The 22,066-nt window shown below is 37.4% G+C and overlaps 1 protein-coding gene across 1 annotated transcript; it reads left to right on the top strand.

The window, feature by feature from the left end:
* The first annotated feature begins 2 nt into the window (after nucleotides 1-2).
* On the top strand, nucleotides 3-21,459 carry LOC145478171 (insulin-degrading enzyme-like). The gene is made up of 32 exons (XM_081456105.1): nucleotides 3-413; nucleotides 1,917-1,993; nucleotides 3,250-3,276; nucleotides 4,038-4,141; nucleotides 4,234-4,307; nucleotides 5,149-5,244; nucleotides 6,893-7,015; nucleotides 7,305-7,417; nucleotides 7,996-8,085; nucleotides 8,501-8,573; nucleotides 9,613-9,705; nucleotides 9,820-9,911; nucleotides 10,372-10,452; nucleotides 10,710-10,813; nucleotides 11,944-12,046; nucleotides 12,215-12,310; nucleotides 12,584-12,610; nucleotides 12,766-12,848; nucleotides 13,260-13,404; nucleotides 14,211-14,321; nucleotides 14,692-14,812; nucleotides 15,289-15,380; nucleotides 15,971-16,082; nucleotides 16,509-16,576; nucleotides 16,699-16,798; nucleotides 17,216-17,259; nucleotides 17,577-17,657; nucleotides 17,861-18,008; nucleotides 18,146-18,207; nucleotides 18,378-18,441; nucleotides 18,723-18,805; nucleotides 19,387-21,459. Exons 1-32 carry the CDS (start codon nucleotides 260-262, stop codon nucleotides 19,483-19,485), a joined length of 2,940 nt encoding a protein of 979 aa, XP_081312231.1. The 5' UTR covers nucleotides 3-259; the 3' UTR covers nucleotides 19,486-21,459.
* The last annotated feature ends 607 nt before the right edge of the window (nucleotides 21,460-22,066 follow it).

Genomic DNA, 22,066 nt, shown 5'->3' on the forward strand with positions numbered 1-22,066 from the left:
CGGACTTCAATAGCATATGGAACGGCACTAAAATTGATAAAGCTACATTTTAGGACCGTATACATCGTTGTTGTTATCATTGAAGTATTTGAATTTTACTTGCAAGGCACGTCTGGAGCGTTAGATCGATTTTTTTCCATCTAAGATCCTCGTCGCAATCAGGCAATCAGGTGTCTCACCAAATTTGCTGGGTCATCATCTTCTTTGGACTTCGTCAGTTGAATAGCATTTCTGGTGAACTTGATCTCCTGGATTAAACATGGATGGGGTGAAGAAAGTTTATAACGACGTTCCAAAGTCACCCCGTGATGATCGGGTCTACCGTGGTTTAGAACTGAACAACAACATGAGGGTTCTTGTGATCAGCGATCCCTTGACTGATAAATCCGCCGCGGCTTTGGATGTTCACATAGGTAAGACGTTTAAATATAAGTGATTAAAATGTAGTATTTGATAATTCTGAAAAATGTTGTCAACGTAAGTACTGTACTTTTTGAGAAGTTTTCATTAATTAATATTTTATAAGGGTGAATTGAATTGTGGGAGTAGGGGGGTTGTGGCTTTAGGGGGGTAGGGGTTGTTACTTGCAGGGCTTGCCTGCACACATTCATATCCTTTTCCATAGTAAACAATGCTGATTTTACATCCTTTTTACAGACCTACACCGTACATTGTGAAATCAGCCACTAGCTTGCTCCTAGGGAAATGTAATTCTCAAACTCATTAATAATTCATCAAGTTTAAACAAAGGAAATCATGACCGTGACAGTGTTTGGATATCTGATCTTAGCATATACCACACAAGTGAATAGTGCTTTTTGCACGCTCTGATTGGTTAACTCGGAGGTGATTAGCAAATGCTATTCACCTGCAAGTAGCCGGCTCGAGAGATTTTAAAATTTCCAACCGCTTGTCACACACAAAATAACGTTTTGGTCTGCTAATTATTCAGCTTGTGTGGTATATACTAAAACAATAATTATTCACCTCATTGTTGGTGAAAGTGATGGATATTTACCTCCACTTTGCTGAATAATAATTGTTAATTAATCAGCATAGATTTTTATGATCATATTTCTCCGTTTTCTCCTTATTTTTGGTTTCGATTGAGAAGATATATCAAACACGCAAGACAGTGTTTGGCCATATTTCCAAACACCTTAAAATTCATCAAAAATACTTCGCTATGTATCATATTTTCAGCTCTCTTCTCGGTGTTTGGAAATGTGGTCAAACATGGTCTTTTGTGTTTGATATATTACATCCATCTCACAGACTTCCTCACAGAAGTCGACCTTTATTACCATTTGTTATCCTGTACTAGTTAATACAGTGGAATCTGTTAATCCGGTCACCAATGGGCCACAAAAATCTGACCGTATTAATGGGCTGGCCGTATTAAGGGGTTCTGTAAATAAGAAAATGAGTGACTGAGCTTTTTTCAGGCCAAAATAAAGTGGCTGTAATAACAAGGTCACTGTATTAACGGGGTGGTCGTAAGGTAGGGTTCCACTCTATTTGTAGCACCATGGTCTACTATCAGACCGATATGTTTCCAAAGGAGATAGAAACAGGGAGCTTACCTTTGTATTTCTTAAATGGAGAATACTTCCAAAGATGGAAATTTCACAATAATGGGAGCTGTTCTCAAATCAAGATTTCCTGAAATATGCACTTGACTGAAAAAAAATGAACTGAAAGCAATACTCTCTGCCAGAAACGGGAAACTCTATGAAGAATACATCTAAAGAGGATAAGTCAAGGACAACTCTTTGTCTTTAGATGTAACTTAGTTGACATGCCATAGTGAGAGGTTCATGTTACATACTTACCCCCATTATTGACATATGGTCATGACATGTAGAAAGACATAATAACTCTTAATTAGTCATTTGTTTGATTGTTACATTATTAAGGCAGCATGAGTGATCCAGCTGAACTACCAGGTCTTGCTCATTTTTGTGAGCACATGCTGTTTCTAGGCACAGAAAAGGTGAGAACACATTTACATGTACATGTATAGTGTAGTCAACTGTTTGATTATTAATCTATCACTAGTCAAAACCATTGAGAGTGATTAACATCAGGCATAAGTAAACTAAGTGCAAATTATGAAGAAAAAAATTAAAAATACAAACCATTGGTACTGGTCATTGTTATTATTCTGATTAGTACTGGTTATTAATTGACTCACTGCAAAACAATAATCAAGGCTGTGGTATTAGGAAAATTACCAGGAGCCCAAAGGTTCCTAACCATGAAATCTTGGGTGCCCAGCACTTAAGCTTATATGAAAAAAGTGAGTTTTTCCAGTTGCCCAAAGGCATTTTAAGTTAGTTGTCTGCAGCTCCTGGGCAGCCCTGATAATGTACTAGCCCATGTGCACTCTTTCAAGTTACAGAAAATAACAATTAAGAGGGAATGAAGAGTAAGAGAGTTGATCCACCATTAGACCTTATTCTCAAGGTGCTCTCTCAAGTTACTTTTGGACATACAGTAGTACTCAGTTCTTCTGTGAGTAAAGTTACCACGCATGTTGCAGCCGCATTTAATTCTTTGATATTTTTTCCTTATGTGCATGCATTCTTTCGTGATCATCGCATTCTTTTCGTTTATCTCACTTTCACGTTATTGATATTCTGTTAGGTTTTTTCGCATAATTTTGCTTTGTTTCAGTCCCCTTTTGTATGCGTCTTTCTAGTTTATTTGTGCATTTTCATGGCGACGCTACCGTCATCTCGTTTCACTTACCGCCCTGCCGTTTTCCTTTTATGTGTTCCTTAGCTTCCTAGTCATACAACGTTTGTAAGTATCGTCTACCTTCACCTCGTTTTTTCTGTTTCTTTTATTGTATTCGTCTATAACTTGTAATTTATTTTGTTTGTAGCAACCGCTCCCTTTTCATTGCTTTCTTTGCACTTGTTAAATTGCACATTTCATCTTATCGATTGAAGCCAAGTAGTGTGTTGAACGTTGACTACAATAACGCATGTAGCTTGGATGTTTTCCAGGAAAATGGAAATACTTGTAAAGCTGCTTTAACTGTCCATGTGAGCAAAATTCACATCACAGCATTGGCTACCACTGGGATTGCTGGAACCTAGAGTGTTCTAAAAATAACTTGAGAGGGGTCACCTTGGGAATAAGGCATAAATGGGGGATTACTCCTTATCTTCTCTTGTAACTGGATAATGTATTTGCAGTTTTGTTATTATATTTAATTCCTAATTCTTTGTTTTTTATGTGTAGTATCCATCAGAGAATTCATTCACTCAGGTAGGAGCTCGATTCAATTTTGATAGATATATCTCAACTGAAAATATTATCAAATTCATGAGTGAGGGGGATTATTGTGTAAATTGGTTCTTGTTTTTGATTTCTGGGCTACTTTTGATTAATATTATTTTTAGCCTTATGTTGTCAACTCACATGCATCTTTAGTTAGATTTAGTTCAAGGTGTTAGAAATATTTGGCAGAGAAAAGGTGTCAAAGTTAAATTTGCTGACTACATGTACATATATAGAGGGACAGAAGCCAGATTTTTATAATATTGACTATCAAGATTGATGATGACATCAGTTTTGCACTTAGTTCAAATCTGCCATCTACAAACAGTGTAGGCTCAGAATCAATCTGACAATGAATTATTTATAATCACAATTTTTAGAGAGTGACCGGCTGAAGTATTGCATACAAAATTAAACCAGGCCATAAATCATGCACAGATACTCTTTAAATGTTGTTTTGCCCAATCTTACAAACTCGTGCATAGGTTACACTCTGGACTTTCCATGGTTTGACTGATTTTGAATTGTTTTGCAATGAGTGTCTTAACGTCAAATTTTCCTTCTTTAAAACAACATGTATCCCAACATTAATTTCCAGCCAATTTAAACTTGCTCTTTCAAAATTTTGCTGATTCAGACAAAAAGAAGAAGAAGAAGAAAAAAATGTCCCCTTTTATGACTTAATTTAACGCTTCTCCAAAATTATAGTTTTTTGTGTTATTTAATGGTTAGCAAATTGTTCCTTACAGTTTTTAAGTGAGAATGGTGGATCATCTAATGCTTTCACTGGTGGAGAACATACAAACTTTTACTTTGATGTCAAACATGAGTGTTTACATGAAGCATTGGATAGGTAATTTACAAATGAATGTAATTTGTCAAAAATTAAATAAAAATAATTGAGAATTGATCTTTAAGTTTCTTATTCAATGATTGAAATTTTAGGTTTGCACAGTTCTTCCTTTGCCCATTGTTTAATTCAGATGCAACAGACAGAGAGGTTAATGCTGTTGAATCAGGTGAATAAATTAACCTAATGATGATGATCATGATACAAAATATTGTTCTGGGTGTAATTAATTAAATCTTTAAATTATTGTTTCTTACAAATAATACATTATAGCAGGGATTACTATGATGCATTAATTAACTTTAATTTCAATTTAAAAAACTGACATTCAAGATTTTGAGCCAGTTGTACAGTGTAACTGATCTAAAAATGCCTTCCCTCTAATACAAATGGTAAGATTTGACAATGATATCAGGTTGATCAAGGACAAGTCTTTGTTTTGCGTCTAAGCCAGCCCATCATGCTGGTGCTTTTCTCCAGTATCTGCAGTTTCTATGGCATATGAGGTGACAAGAATTATTTCTAGACATGTAAACAGGGCTGTCAATCAGGACCATTAACCCATAACAGCTTCTATGACTGAGTAAGTTTGATGAACCCTTGATGTTATGGGTGAACTTGCCTGTAGTTGATACAATTCACCCAAACAGTACCAAGTTTGTTACGGGTGTAAAGGTTAAGGCTACAGTTGAATCAAAATTTAATGACAGCCTTGGCACTCCCCCTGGATGAGATGCCAGGCCATCACAGTGTTACCCTCTAAATAGTGTTGAACTTACTGGTATCTGGGGGGAAAGAGAAACTATGAGAGTAGTAATTACTCTGCTCGTAATTATGAAAAGTGTTTTGCCCAAGAACATAACACAGTAACCTCTTCAACGGCTAAAACCTTTGACTGTATGATCCCAGAGTACAGCGCAGTTATCTTTAGGCCAGTGGGCTTCCCATGATAATTATGATACATGTGACACGTTGCTGTGCACTTAATCATTCCATTTTGTTTTGTTTAGAACACCATAAGAATGTCTTGTCTGATTCTTGGAGGCTGAATCAGTTGGACAAATCTTCAGTTAATCCATCTCATCCCTACAGTAAATTTGGTTCAGGTAAACTATGCATTTTTTACACTACGAGGTCTTGCATACTAGTGAAAATGAATTTCATGAAAATGCATTAATTAATCTTTTTTCTTCCGACAAATTGAAGTCATAATCCCAAGGGTGTATGTTCTTATTTACAATAATTTTCAGCCATTCCCTTGTAATTTTTATGCAGGGCTGTCATTAAGGGCCATAACCCGTAACACCTGTTACGGCTGAGTTCACTCGATGTTATGGGTGAAGATGTCGATGGATGGTACGAACATGCTACACTTACCGAATTTATTTTTAAACATTTCCCTGTTGAAATAAACATAACTGTTTCTTGGTGTCTTACCTGCTTGGTTCTACTATTTATATTTTACCCTGGAGATGAACTTTCAGTTTGCTTAATCGTCATGAATTACATTTAGACGCCATTTTAAGCAGCAAAACTTATCTCGCAATGCGCTGCTCCTGCCTTTTGAGAAATTCCGCCGACCGATGTAGGGTGTTGTCCAGGCTGATCGATCGTGTTAGGTCCCGCGCGTGTGTAGAGAAAGTTATGTTTTAATATGAATAAGAGAAAAGAACCCACATCAAAACAGCCTGGGATCGACAGATTTTTTTCTAAATCCCAACGGACCGATGGAAATGAGGAAGCTCACAAAACAGCTGGTCGAGGCGGTCGACAAATACCAGCGATCACAGCTTCAAGTACTGCAAGTACTTCAGCCACATGTGGGCAGCCTGTAGAACTGAGTATTATGCTACAAAGAGTGGAAGAAAAATTTCCCGATTCTAGAAATGGTAAAGCATTTCATTCTTATTACCACTGTAACAGAAAGAGATGTTCAATGTCTGATCCAGCTTATTTGAGTTCCTCTAACGGTAAGATAGCTCGGTAATGTAGAGATGTTATTATAATTTTTATTTCCGGTTTCACTCCTGTTTTATGCATTTGACCATAATAACAAATTATTATACCTGTTAGCAAACATAAAACCATATTGCTGATTATGGACTGTCATTTTTTTTTTTTTAAACAAGGAACACTCAGGTCTGTTGGAGATATTTCATAACTTTATTCATTTGATCTCTGTAAATTAAGGTGCATGAATTTGAAATTATGCACTGTGAAAAACAAACTACTAAAATAAGGACCACTTGCATAGGTTGATGCAACAAAGATGCTATTTCACTATTTGCTGATGATGTACTACAACATATTATCACTCTGCTTTATCAGCATTTTTGATTAAAAAATTGCCATTTTCATGCCCTAGAAAGCAGGAAAATGCATTTCTAGGGGTTTCATGCTCAAAAAATTTCTGGGGGGGGGGCATGCCCTCAGACCCCCCTAGATGCTCAGGCCCTTTCGGGCCTTCAGAACGTGGCCGTGGGCCACGTATTTCACTGCTATGGGTGATAACTTACATGCAACGGCTGCTTGAAAACTTAATGACAGCCCTGTTATGTGTGATTCAGATGTTGTTGGTGACAGCATAGTTTCAGTGGGATTTATCCTGTATAAGAGGTGAAAATGAGGCATTTTCCCAAGCTATTTATCCACCATTTTGGTCATTATGTATTTTCAATACCTATGTTAACTATAATTGCTTTTTCTGTCAGAATATTTGTCTCACACGTGTTTTATGGATGGTCCTATGTGTAGGTAACAAGCTTACTCTTGATACCAGACCAAAGGAGAAAGGCCTCAGTGTTCGTGATGAACTACTCAAATTTCACAGTTCATCTTACTCTGCCAATATCATGGCACTGGCTGTTCTAGGCAGAGGTATAGTATGGTGTACTTGAAAAGAATATTTATTAAATAAATTTATGTAATACAATGGATGTAATAGTAAGTAAAGTCTATTAAATAACTACTGAATATAAAACAGTGTGCTAGAAATTTAGAGAAACTTTGGTGAGAGTTAGTTTAAATGGTTGCCTAGCTACAGCAATACATGTGTCACACATTCTACCAGGAATTTGACAATAAATGAAATACACGATTTGTCAGTACAATGTGTCAAAAAAAAAAAACACTCTATAACTATATTAACTGTGCACATTTTTTTTAGAATCACTTGATGACTTGACCAACCTGGTTATAAAGCTGTTTTCAGATGCCTTGGATAAAAATGTTACCATTCCTGAGTTTCCTGACCACCCTTATGGTGATGAACATTTGCAGGTGAGAAAGAAACCAGGAGTAAGAGGATGTGTTACTTTACTTTGACTGTTTGTGTGATTCTATCTCTGTAGGTAAATTAGATTTGGGGTGCTTTCCATTCCACCAAAAATTCTGAAAATTTCTTATCAAGCACAAATGGTACGGAAATTATGTCATGGAAAAGTTTCTAGACAATACAAAAATTCTGGAAATTTCTAAAAAGCGAACCATACAACTAAAAATTCTGGAAATTCTGGGAGGAAAATTAAATAGAGTGAAAATTACTGGTAAGTAACTGCCAAAAATTTGGGTATAGTCCTACCTGGCAAGGTTGTCTTCTTTTCTGGAAAATTTTGGAAAATGTCATTCATCACTAGAAATTTCTGGAAATTCAAACCTGACTTTTGGAAAAGCACCCATGGTGCTTTATTTGACAAATGAAACAAAAAATAATGATTGGGGTCATCATACCATAATTCTCTTCCTCATCACTCCCCCATCATCTTCTCTGTTTGTAGCATTATTTATTTATTATTTGCTTATGTATTTAATGTCAATTTTAAAATCTAATTTGGAGATATCTTATTTTGCTTCTGAAGGTAGAATTTAAAGTAGTGCCAATCAAAGATATAAAACACCTAAACGTTTCATTCCCCATTCCTGATGTTAACCCACACTATGATAGTAAGGTAAGCATAACAAGAAAGGTATAAAAATATAATATGTATAGTTCTGAGCTTGTCCAAGACAGAGATGCATGAACTGCACTGTCATAAAGTTGAAGTAAACCCAAACATATGTCCCTAAGACTATAAAAGCTGTGTTGTATATAACAATCATTAAGATAATGTCTATTCTGCCATAACTAGTTCACTGTTGGAGTCAGTGTTTATCTTCATTGGTTGTGGTATAAATTTATAATGCTAATTATTTCTAATTAACTTTAGTTAGCTTTGCCCCTCATGAGGCATAGGGCTTCCACCATAGCTCTCCATCAGGCTCTGTTGTTGGAAATCATTTCAGCCTCACCCTAGGTCGTCCCAATGCTCTCCAGTTCTTTTATCACCATATACGTACTGACAATCATATTGTTTTAACTTGCAGCCGTGTCATTATATATCTCACCTTCTTGGCCATGAGGGTAAAGGAAGTTTACTGTCAGAACTCAAAACAAGAGGTGAGAATCTCAAACCATAAGTACATGTAGTAAGCTAAATACAAAACTGAGTACATTAAATTGTCATTGGTGAAAATTTATGTGGGCTAATTGACACCCGTATAAATTAATTAATCATTGTTTCACCAAAGAAATGCAAGAGTTATTTCCCAGTTTTTTGCTGTTGTGGAGTCTACTTTCAGAGGCTTCCATTATGATATATCTAAAAATGCGACTACAAAGCAGATACAGACTGTTGTTGTGTGGGTTAATAGTTTCAAGTGCTGGGTCAAGATTAGGTACAGCTGTCTGACACACAAGCCAGGTGGCCAACACTGTCCCACTGACTTGCGTCTGTAGTGCTCATAAAGTAACCTTGGTAGTACTGCTAGTCCCACATGAATGGGATGATATTATATCACTCTGTCTCACAAGAACTGGAAACTACCAAATTCACGAATTTGATTGGCTGAAATGAATATTGAAAGCGGTCTAGATTTTCCCATGTAGACTGGCATCTAGACCAGTCATGTTTTGCAGTAAAAAAGTTGCAAACTAAAATGCAAAATCATTGACTATTTTCATCTAACAATATTTATGTATGGAAGTGCCAAAAAGCCTGATGAGAAAAAAAAGTAAAGAGGACGAGCAAACTTTGGCTGAGAATTAAATTCAGCTCATCCCCGTTCGCAAGCAAAATGTCAGTTAGTGCAAACCAGTGACATTAAATGAATTAAATTGTTCTTGTTTGCCATATTAATAAACATCTTATTAACTGGGCTTAGTCGGTCTGTGTGGGAGAATCTTGACCTCGGTTGTGTGTACAGACCTCACTGCGTTTGGTCTGTGCTCACAACCTCGGTCAAGATTCTCCCATAAAGACCTCCTGCTTGTTTAATAAGAGCTAATCAAAGTTGCTTTTTAACTGGGATCTCTTTCTCTTGCTTTACACTAGCCAATACATCCCTGCAGCTCCCTCTTGGATTAGGGCAGTTAATACTTGCCTTTAGTATGGTCCTGTAGTATATTATTTCACAAATGTTAATCTTTGTCACAACAGGCTGGGTGAATGAACTTGTTGCGGGAGGAGCTGGCGGAGCTAAAGGGTTTATGTTCTTCATCTGCAACATGGAACTTACCACTGAAGGTCTAGGTAATTGTTTTAAATTTTTTAGCACTTGTGTGAAAATTGGCTAATGCTGTAAGTTATAATTTTCATGTTCCATTGACTACTTTTATTTAATTCAGTCTTTCTTATTTTTTCAAGACCATGTCTATGAAATAGTGACTTGTGTGTTTCAATACTTGGAAATGCTAAGAAGGCAAGAACCCCAAGAGTGGATATTTAAAGAGTGCCAGGTGAATTATATTTACTTACCATATTTTTTTGGTTACGTGTATAAGGTGCAGCGTTTTTTCAAAGAAACTATTCCTATGCAATCTAAATCTGTTCTAAACTCTGGGTGTCTTCTAGCCGAGTATCTTCACACCACAAAATCTTATTTTGCAAAATAATTCCCCAATGATTAAACCTGTCAAAGGAACCAAATACACTTAATAGTGTAAACTGAAGGCAAACAATGTTGGTTGTTGCCTTTTTCAAACTTGTTGGTTTTGAAAACAACGGGGTGATTCTGAATGAACGGTTGTACATGTATTTGTCAGCTCAGCATACTATGTGATTATTAGTTTCTAACTGACTACGGAAGAGAGGAATTCACGTGCATCTTTCACAGAGGATGTGAATATTAAGGATGGAAGGCTGGTATAGTAGTAAGGGCACTTGCCTTTATCTTTATCTAAAATCTTTTCCTTGTAGGCTCTTAGTGAAGTCAGATTTCAATTTAAAGACAAGGAGAATCCCAGATCCTATGTTTGTTCAACAGCTCGCTGTTTGCATGTGAGTATTATGCTAGTTATTCTTAACAAATGAATATCCCAACTTATTTATAAACTTGTCAAGGCCTCTTAAGCCCTTAAGCTCACTTTTACATCATATAATATTTCTGTACCTCTATAATATGGACACCTCTTGTGGAATACAGGCTGTTCCTTTGGTGTCCAAATTAGAGAGGTTTGACAGTACTGGTACCTTTTTGACTGTCTGTGATGATTGCACATCATCATATTATACATTACTTTGTTGTGCCTCTGCAGGAGTTTGGGGTGGAAGATGTCATTCAAGGTCAATTTATAATGACACATTTTAAGTCTGATTTGATTAACATGATTCTCTCATACCTCGTACCATCAAAAGTGAGGTGAGATACTTTGGTAGTGTGATAGATGTTTAATTGGTCGGTATAAGGTAAGATATATGTGGTTAAATAATGGAAGACTTACTCTTATACATGTACATGAACAGATGCTCTCAAGGAAAATGTGCCTGCCACAATCAAATACTGGACAAGCATAGATTTTGGCATGATGACTGTTCAACAATTATAGAATCCAAAGCCACCCACAGGGATTCTGACGGGGTGCAAAGAAAATCAGTTTTCCTGCTTGACCTTTTCACGAGCCTAGAAAACATTTTCAAACTAATGTCATGATTAATTTATCAAAAACTGAAATTGAAACTTGCAATAATTTGATCTCTTGCATTACTTCTGTAATATTTGAATTATGTCCACTTTTAATTTATCCTCCTAAAAACTTTACTTTACCATCAGGCATGCTGCAAGTGAAGGACAGAATCTACTAGTTTGACAGACTCCAAAATTCACTTTCGCCAGCTATCTGCCGACAGAATTTTTTTTTGCATGCTGATTGGAGAAAATTTGGTAGAAACATACATGTAGAGCAACTCTTAAGCCATGTATCAAGAAAATTCTTTGGTTCTTTGATATTGCAATTTACGAAAAGATTGTCATTTAATGGCTTATTTGTGTATCATGTTGCTTGATATTTTTTATTATTATTTGCAGTAACACAAGGAAAAGCAATGCTTACTTACAACACTGGCTCTGTTTACATTATATTGCTCTAATTATTTACACTATTTAAATTACAATATCTAAACGACTTGCACTACTAACAAATACAGTGACAACAATTGGCAAAGAAAAAAAGAAGAAAATAGATAGTTACCATTACAGCTTGAGGTTGTACTATAGAAACGTAAAAAACAGACCAAAGGCATGTGGTACATTAAAGGTACAATGAGTTATGCATCTGACAGGAGATTAGAAATAGACTAATGGGTAGGAGATAGATACCGATAGGTATAGAAAATATAATCTAAAATATTGATTAAATCCTCATATATCCTGTAAGAGGTTTCCATTTCTTTGTGCCTCCACTTTTTGTTTCTATTTCATATGGTGATTTTAGTGTGCATATGAAATGCGTAAGATGTTGCTTGATATTGGTTGTTTTGTTCTTTCTGCAGAATAACACTGATTGCAAAACTTTTTGAAGGCAAAACTGATCTTGTAGAAGAGTGGTATGGAACAGAATATTCTGTGAACAAAATCCCTCAAAAGTACATAGAGGTAAGTATACATGTCATACATTTTATTGACTGACTGACTGACTGAACAGACAGACAGACAGACAGACAGACAGACAGACAGACTGACTGACTGATTTCATTGATTGATTGATTGTTGGTCAATGGTCAAAGTTACCTATGGGTATTTCATTTACCTTTCTGGTTTTAGGAATGGGAGAATGTGCCTCTGAATCCCTCTTTGCAACTTCCTGAGGAAAATGAGTTCATTCCTACAGATTTTACAATAAGAGAAAGACCCCACGATGTAAGTACAATGGAGTATATTGCATTTCATTCTTTGAAGTCCCCATCAATGCCATCCCTTTTTGAGCTATACAGTAAAAAAGCAGCAGCTGTTTTTTAGACTTTGTATGAAAAAGGGATTACAAACAGTCGATTTATTAGTTTTCTTATGATTTCCGAAAAATGGTCAAAATTTGCCCCTTTAGGGAATAAAATATCTTTTGCAAGCTAGACCATTTAAAATGGTTTCTAACAGATGAGTTAGTTAACCAGTACTTTTCTTATCTCTTTGTAGTCTTCATCGATTCCCACTCTTATAAAGGTATGCAAGATTATTATATAATACTATTGTTTTATATCTTCTACAAACTAAGTGCAGCATATGGAAGTTAATTAAATAACAGGTTTGTCTTTGAGCTGTATTTCCCCTAGTTCACTTCTGTGTACGCCTTACATGCCTTTGTTATCATCTCACAGGATGACTCACTTTTGAAAGTTTGGTTTAAACAAGATGACACGTTCCTCCTGCCCAAGGCTTGTCTTCTTTTTGAAATTACAAGGTAACATGTGCATTAATTTTTGTTTTTCACAAAGGAATAACATTTTTTTCATTAACATGTACATGTGTACACAATAACTGCTTTTTCTTAAAAGGCCTTATATTTGTGTCGAAAATGGTAACTTCTGAAATTTCGTCAATGCGCACTAAAAAAATTGCCACGGCGTGTCAAAATTTTGTCAGTGCGCGCAAATCATTTTGGTACGGCACTACCCATTTACAGAATCAAAATGAGAAGGTTTTTCTCTTGCTGGACACGGTTCCAATTCTTTTTTCGGCACCCCTAATTTCCATCTGTATCAATCTCAAACAGAGATGTCTGTTTGAAACTTAGGCTGTACTTAAGTTTGTGTGAGAGTGAATATTATGAAAGATCATATATCATATATTAATTTTGTGTGTTGTTTTTCAGTCCACTGGCATACGTGGATCCAGTTCACTGTAACATGGCTCACTTGTTTGTTGAACTCCTCAAGGATTCGCTCAATGAGTACGCTTATGCAGCCGAGATAGCTGGAGTCAACTACAAACTGGAGAACACCATGTATGGCATTTATGTAAGTGACTGCTTGTCAAGTTTGCCGCACGAAGCTGTTGGATACAATGCTGTTTGAGAAGCTTAGGAAGTGGGACAATCAGTGATGGATAAGCATCCCTTTTAGGGAGGACTGTTAGTACTGTAGAAGCAGCGTGGCGGAGTGGTTAGGCCGCGGGACTTGAAATCCGGAGGTTACGGGTTCAATTCCCGCTCTGACCATTAAGCTTGAGTTGTTTTTCGGTAGACCCTTGTTCAACTCCTCGGTCATACTTGTATGTAGCCAACTGGTCTGCCTCCCACCAGTTGAGATTTGTAAGCTTGTTATGTGTATTTGAAATATTTGTTTCCTTCAGTTTAAGTAGCAGGCCTGGGAACTAGTTAGGTGTAGCTACGCGCATTGACAAGTGTAAACATTGTAATTATAGGAGTACAAAAAACAAAAGTGAGAACTTACGAGAAAAAAAAAAAAAAAAAAAAAAAAAAAAAAGAGATAAAAGTACAAGAAGAAATAAGTACGAGAAAGAAAATAAGGAACCTGTTCTCCGTCTTATTTTCTTTCTCGTACTTATTTCTTCTTGTACTTTTATCTCTCTCTTTTTTTTCGTAAGTTCTCACTTTTGTTTTTTGTACTCCTATAATTACTTGTGAGTAAGTTATGTACTGTAATGTATTGTTATGTCATAGGTTATTAATAAAACATATTTTAAAAAAATAATAAAAAAATAATAAAAAAAAGCATTTAACTTTTTTTGAACTGTTAATGGTAGTCGTTTCTTGATAACGTTAACAGAAATGTCTCTGCTGAACTAAATTCTTATTTTGCAGCTCAGCATCAAAGGGTATAATCACAAACAGCCGGTTTTACTGAAGAAGATTTTTGATAGAATGGCAAACTTTCAAGTGGATCCAAAGAGATTTCCACTCATCAAAGAAAGGGTGAGAAAAATCTTCCGTGATGAATCCTGCCTACACCTTTGATTTACTAGTGTTAAGTCTTCGGAATGATTGCCATCAGATAAATTTGTCGATACTTCGAGACATTATCCATTACTTGATAATTTTCGTAATTCTCATGACCTTTTTGCGTGACATTGTATTGACAATGTAAGGAGAAATTGGATCTTCGTCCATTCGGTCACTCTTAGAAAACGAAACGTTAGATCGCTCTTCTAGTTAACCGTGGTTGTTCTTACTCTTATTGATATTCATTGCTTTTGGGAGTAATAAAGAACTAGAACTACATTCAGACACGCACATGTTCTGCCGTATTACGTCATTCTCTTCGTTGTTCTTTTTCACGGTTTAGTGCGGCATAGCCCTGAAGAACTTTGTTGCTGAGCCGCCTCATCAGCACGCTTTGTACTACACGTCATTTCTGTTGGAAGAACTCGCCTGGCACAAGGACGAACTTTTAGAAGCATTAGAAGGTGTGTATGGCAGTAAACGTAAACTTGTTTCCAATTTCCGTTTCTTCTGCTATGAGAGCAAGGGCAAAACAAAAAGGCTACAGGTACTGTGGAGAAGGGTGTAGTGGAAACTTAAATGAGCATAAGGTTGCAGAATGGTTTGGTCGACTCCTTGCTTTGTTTTGGGACAATTTTTTCGACAGTCTCTTCTAATGAGTGAGTGGTACGCTAAACGTTAGCCTGCGTTGCAGCCGAACGTGCCACAAAATCCCCGGCGGTTTACTCTCTGCGACACAGGTTAGCTAAGTGTGGGATTAATTACAGTAAAGCACACTTTGTCTAATGGGTCAGAACAAGTGAAATCTGAATAGGAAACGCTATATGGAATCGCCTTAAACTAGTTTCCGAAAAAGAGAGGGCTTTGTTGAACGTTGCTAAGCAATGTCAGCGTAAACTCGAACTTGTCGACTGATGTAGACATGTTGTTTGTCTCATAGAGGTAACCCTGGAGAAGCTAGTGGCTTTCATCCCTGATTTGTTAGGGAGACTTCATATCGAGTGTTTGTTTCATGGAAACTTGACCAAAGAGGTGAGTTGGGAATATTTCAGTATTTCATTCAATCGTCTTAAATTAAGTCCAGTTAGAAAGGCGATTATCAACGGTATCAAAACACTTCCTCATCTTTCTCTCGTGATTTGAATAACGAATTTCCTGATAGAAAGTGATTCTATTCATTGCTAAAACTTTTCTCCAAGTCATTGAACCATTTCGCTAACTTTCAACAAATATGGCAAGCTACCTTTAACACCACTCTCTTACCTTTAACTTTTATGAAGTCAGAAGTGGACTCAAATAACAAGTTACATGTATGTGGACGATTTGGCAAAGTGTAACTGGCTCTTCGTGCAAATAACGTATTGATTTGTGTACGCATTGCGGACCTAGTATCCGTACAGTCTTTTTCTATGCCCATTGTGCTATATTACAGTTAGGAAAATCAGAAATAAGCAAGTTTCACTTAGGTGATCAATATTGCAATTCTCATGGCTTTATACCTGACTTAGTGCTGTTGTTTGGAGGAGAAAACTAGAAGTGATAACTATAAATGTGATCTGTAAGGATCAATATAAGATCTCGCTCATTAAGCTCTCTTCTTGTGTTGTTTTGCTCTGTTGTAGGAAGCTGTTGTCACTGCAGATCTCGTGGAGAAAATTATTAAAGAAGACAGCAAAACAAAACCTTTGCTACCACTTCAGTTAATTCGACACAGAGAGTTACAGTTACCAAGTGGTGAGATTAGACGTCGCGAGAATAGTACTCTGAAGATGTCTCTTCCATGTCTATAAGCCAATTTCTTAGATTACATTGGTCACAAGCGATCTATACCTAAAACCACTTTAAAGTCTTTGTTGCATTCTCCGGCAATAGCCGCTTCAAATGTGTGGGATGTCGACCTTTAAGGAGTTGTCTGTCTAAACGAGTGTCAAGTTTAGGTTAAATCTTCGTTTAGTTTTGTTGTTAATTTGCTAAATTTATGTCACTGACGAGATAGGAATACAGCTAAACTGATTTCTGGTTCTTGAGCAAGTGATAAGCCAGTCTGCCCAATATAGTGTGCACGATTACGAGTCAATGTGAAGTAGCTGCTCTTGTGAGACCTAGACTGAATATGAAGATTGCTATACGCTTGTAAGGCAATTTGTCACTTCTTTTTAGGTTGTTCGTATCTATTTGAGGTGCAAAATGAAGTTCACAATAATTCAAGCTTGGAGATTTATTATCAGGTATGTACATGTAGGCTGGTAGCTGTGTGCAGTGTGACAAACTTGTGGCCCGTGACCAACCCTTAATGTTGCATTGCTACATTGAACGTTGCCGGACTGAAAAGATTTCTTTTCTTTTCTAGTGTGACCTACAATCCACCAAAAGTAACATCCTTCTGGAATTGTTTTGCCAAATCATTTGTGAGCCTTGTTTTAACACTCTTAGGACACAGGAGCAGTTAGGTATGTAATTACTTGCACAAACTTTCGGACGATTTTAATTTCGGACAAAAAAAGTGTCCGAAAATAAAACCGTCCGAAGTTTTTAAACGTCCGACAAGTCTAGTTGATACACCGCTTTAGATACGTAACGGCATGTAAAACCTCGAAGGTGCAGTGAAACTATCTTTTTCACAGATGTTGTTTCAGTGTTTTGTAAACTTAAATTTACATTAGCTATGTTTTAGCGGTGTCCGAGATTTCTGTCCCAAATGAGATACAAAACGTCCGTAATTTATTAAACGTCCGAAATTTCTTTTAAGCAAAGTAGAGAGCGAATCATTTTTCGGCTCTTTTTTTGTGGCATATGCGGATTGGCCTTTCCCGGCGTACGGCATAATGCAAATGATGTATTAACACTCTTTGCTCTCTGTCTTTCAGGGTACATTGTTTTTAGTGGAGCAAGGAGATGCAATGGTGCCCAGGTTGTTATGATTGTTGTGGTGAACTAATTTCAGTATTACCTTTGTGTTAACAAACTCAATAATCGGCAGCCAGCTCTAACTAATGAGAACCAGTCGTAGCTTTTCCCAGAATGGCAGCCAGTGGCAAATTGGAGCTCTTGATTTGGGCTATTTTCCGCTCGAGTGTGTTCCCTCAGGTTATTTTGGTTTTAGTTTTTACGTATAAAAGAACTCTGTAAAGTAATTTTTGTGACCTTTTCCATTGAATGTTTTATTGTAGTGTAGTTTTAGCCTAAGTTATTCGACTAATAATGTTGACGTTTTTCTCCTTTCTTCAGGGTCTTCGGGTCTTGATCCAGTCTGAAAAGGAGCCTTCTTTGCTAGATTCACGTGTTGAAAATTTCATCCAAGGAATTGAGGTTTGTTGGCATCAACATAGATCCAGCTACTGTTTGAGTTTAGCGCAAAGTAAAAACAAAGAACATTAAGCAATAGATCATATCGTTCGTTTTTGGCAACTTTCAAACCTAGATTCCAAGTGGACGGTAATACTAGGTTAGACCCAGTTGTTTAAATTTTTCCATTCATATGGGGAATAATAATGTGTATTTTTTTTAATTAGGAGTACATTACAGAAATGTCAGATGAAGAGTATAAGAATCACGTCGAGGCACTTACGGTCAAAAGGCTCGACAAACCCAAGAAACTGTCTTCGGAATGTATGAAACACTGGAAAGAAATTCTCTCGCGGCAGTACAACTTTGATAGGGGTGAGGACAGTGAAAATGATTTATGACTAGATGTGCTTTAAGGACTCATTATAATTTATGGTGAATTTTTTGACAGCAGGATGAAAGTTATCTGATTTGAAAAGTGTCTTACCTACGTCTGTACCTTCTTCCTTCAGATAATATCGAGGTGGCGTATTTAACGACGGTCACGAAAGAAGATGTTCTGTCATTTTACCGGGTAAGAATTCTGATCGGTGTTACAACTGAATAAAGGCTCCGTACTGTGGGTTTTTGTTGTGGCACTTCATCTACCAGGGGCCAACACTTGAAAGGTCAACCCCTGAAACCAGCTATGGTGGTTACTTTTACCGATTTAACCTGTTAAATTGTTTTTTGTTTTCCTGAAAGGATCTTCTCGCAGCTAATGCACCCAGAAGACACAAGCTGGCTGTTCATATTTTGTCAAAAACCAGTAAGTACCGCTTTTTGTGCTTTCAAACTTTCTCCTGATATTTTAATTTACTGAAGGTTTAACAAGTGATCTTAAGAGCTTTACCGAATTTGAAAAATGGACTTATATCTAGTTATTTTTCTTACAGTAAACTTCGAAAGCTACGGTCTTTTTCGTATTGCGTGCAAACTTTTGCTGGTCAGTAATTTGCACGCTCTGTGACCCTATTTTCCACAATACGCAGCTTGCTAGCTGGGACACAAGGTTTAGAATTTCTTGTCTAATTTTTATGTGTCTTGCAGTGACCAAGAACTCGTGTAACAAGGCCTTGAATGATGTCATTGAAAATGCTGAGAAAACTGAAGATGCTAATCTTCCATCCTTGGTAAATTTATGCTTATTTGAGTCGTCTCTGTGGTCTTCAGTGTTGATGCCTAACTTATGGAAGTGATAATTACTTTGTGGGCCTCTTGAAAATTAGCTTTTCATTCTTCAGCGAATTGACTCTAGCTGAGAGGTTTTAAAAGTTTAGCCAGCTATTGGTTTTTCTAAATTTCACAGTCAACAACAACAACAAAAAAAGAACGAGCTTGCGCTCTTTCCTCTGCAGAGGTTCAAAAAGATTTTTCCACTCTGGTCTCCAGAGCCTCCGTTTCTTTTGATCACTTGATCGGCGAAACGACATTTTAAAACGAGTAGCACTGGAGACGAGAATGGGGTTTTTCTTGTGGGAAGAATCCGCTGAGCTAGTTAAGTGCAGGCGTAAAATACCGTCGCCAGAACCTTTGCGAAGGAGAGCGGTCTCACGAGCGTTTTGTCGGCCTGTGGTTACGGCGATATCCCAGCCTCACAGACTTGGTTTAGATTGGCCAATTAGTGGCAATTAAAAATAAGGTCTGAAAAATATATCAGTAAGGTAAGGCGTGATTTACTTTTTCTCATGTTATGCTTCTGTCCTCTTTGCAGCCAACGATTATTGACGATATCGCTGCATTCAAGAGTAGCCTTCCACTATTTCCTCTTGTACCGCCATACCACAGTCAGCCCACTAAATCCAAGCTGTAGATCACATGCAACCATCCCACGGCCTTCGTTTCACTCTTCGCCGCCCTTAGTCAACGACGTCATTTCTCTTCACAAGAACTCCCTAGCTTCCATTCCTTTGTTTCCTTACACTGAGAAACTTATTATTATACCCGAGGGCTAGTTATGTTATGAAAAATTAAGGACCAGACACACGGAACGGGACGACATTGCACGCAATACTTCATGTATGAAGCACAGCATCGCTAAGGCGCTATCTAGCGCTGATGGTTAAAATCCAAAATAAAAATTGCGATGGTGGCCAAGAAGTAGAACGCCGCAACTGCTAGAGTTCTGCTGTTAGAGAAGAAAAGGGTATACCACTTTAATTAATCGTTTCAGATTAGAGCGGTTTTCAATTGAGTGTCGTAAAACCAAAACCAAACCACTTGCTCGTTAATTAGACTACTCAGTTATCTCAAACCGTAGTAAAACCAAAACCAAAGTAATTGCCTCACTACTTTCGGCTCTCAATTGAAAACCGCTCCATTCCTCTAACGTCGCCAATAATTACAAAACAGTGTATACATCTATATGCATTAGAAAAGCGATTTTCTTCCAGTTGGACGAAGGTTGCGTCTAACTGTTGCGCGAATGTTGCAGATAGTGGATTCTCACTAAAATCGTAGACCATGGTAAGCGCAATTTCGTGCGAGAAATTTTCAAGCACGGTTTAATTTAGTTGCTCATTGCTAATGTGCTTCCGTGTGTCAGGGCCCTTACTGTGTGCACTCTGCCGTGTGTTTCACTGTCGAACCATGGACAAATTTTTCGTTCAATTGTCGTGTTTTGTTCCGCTTGCCTTATTTTCTACCCTATAGATATTGCATATATTTAATGAGTGCATTAGTGTACGAAATATTTGGGCCTCGTCCAGAATGCGCCGGAGGAATTTGAAAACGGAGGTTTCACTTTGAAAACACATCAAATGTTTTCCTTCCACACTACGCCGGAAAAATATGAAAACGCAACGATCACCGGTCCTTTTAGATTCGTGTTTGAGCGAGTAAAACTCGGACAGGGGAATATCTCGACTATGTTGACGTTATCGTTATCGAAAAGCTCTGTTTTCAAAATGTTTACTGAGTCAGTCCACACCGGCGTTTTCAAATTTCTTCGGTTTGAAGAGCGCTTTCGAAAAGCTCCGTTTTCGTGAAGGATTAGTCTGAACGGTAGGCCTAACCGTGGAAATAAAGCTCCGTCTTCAAATTCCTCCGGCGTAGTGTGCACGGGGTCTTCAGCGTGCAAAAGAATGAAGAATGTCAGGCCTGAAAGAGTTGAGAAAAATAATTTCAGCTCCCTGTCACCATTGCAGAAGTAAAGGAAATAAAATATTACTCATCCGAAAACGCGTCTGTACCTGTAAACTACAAACCGGACGGCAGGATTTCTTTGTCCGTTATCGGGTTGTGCCTAATACGTACGACTACTAAGTAGTAGTCAAAGATTATGTGAGTACGTTCGACGCCTTCACTCCTGTCTATTGCTATAATCTGCCTTTTTGTATCAACAACCGAAGTTTTATAGACATACTCGGAAATGTTGGGTTGCAGTTAAAATCACTGTACCGAAGGAAACGTTGACATGATCCCATATTTTTCTTCCATCCGGCTTAAATTTCTATGAGGATTGTCGCAAAAACTGAAACTATGAAAGACTAACTCTTTACAGGGGTGGATCCAGGATTTTTCAAGGGGGGAGAGGTGGATGGTACCTGTGGGTTGTAGATCAGAATTAATGGGGGATACCCCAAAAATGTTTCAGTTTGAAAATTGGAACCTAATGACCTAATTTAAAACTGTTACGTCAGAAATACTAGCAACGCCACAAAAGTAGAAATAAACATTGAGGTAACTGACCGGAGTTGTTCCCTTCTTTTCTACTATAATATTCAAAATTTATTTCAAGTTTTTATTTTTTGCTTCTTTGAAAGGGGTGGCTAGTCAACCAATCTACTTCCCCTCGCCCCCTAACTCCGCCCCTGTTTTAGCAGTTTACAAGACTGCTCATGACTGGTCATAACTTGAGTAAAGATTTCCGTCTCAATCATGGTGTGTTACCGTATTGGTTTTATGCGATCCTTTTATGGAACATCATGTACAGTGAGAATATTTTATTTGTCAGGGAAGTGGTAAAAAAGAGAAATAATCGGATTGTCATGTCTAGGATAGAAATATGAATACCAGAAGACAAGAAATGACTGAAAGGGGTGCAATGTTAGCTAACTTTGCAGAAATGGAACAAAACGTTAAAATATTGTTGGAATACGGAAGATGGGGATCGTTTTCCAACGCCTGGTGTCATTGCATGTTTTTACGAGAAGTTACGATCATTTTATTTTCGTTTTCGATTTTAGGTGGGATTATAACTCCCGTCCAATTTTCCGCTTCCCGCCCCCACCCCGGAAAAGTGTTCAGGTATTATACCTTATGTCAGTCCCTGCGCTCTCCCACCGCGTGCAGTCAGAGAATTGGCGAAGGTGAAGCCCCATTAAACTTGTACAGTAATTCCAGTGGGCATAGGAGACCTCTGATACCACGGACTTATCTCCCAGTGAAGCCTT

This window comes from Orbicella franksi, chromosome 2 (assembly GCF_964199315.1).
Source record: "Orbicella franksi chromosome 2, jaOrbFran1.1, whole genome shotgun sequence".
Classification (NCBI taxonomy): Eukaryota; Metazoa; Cnidaria; class Anthozoa; order Scleractinia; family Merulinidae; genus Orbicella; species Orbicella franksi.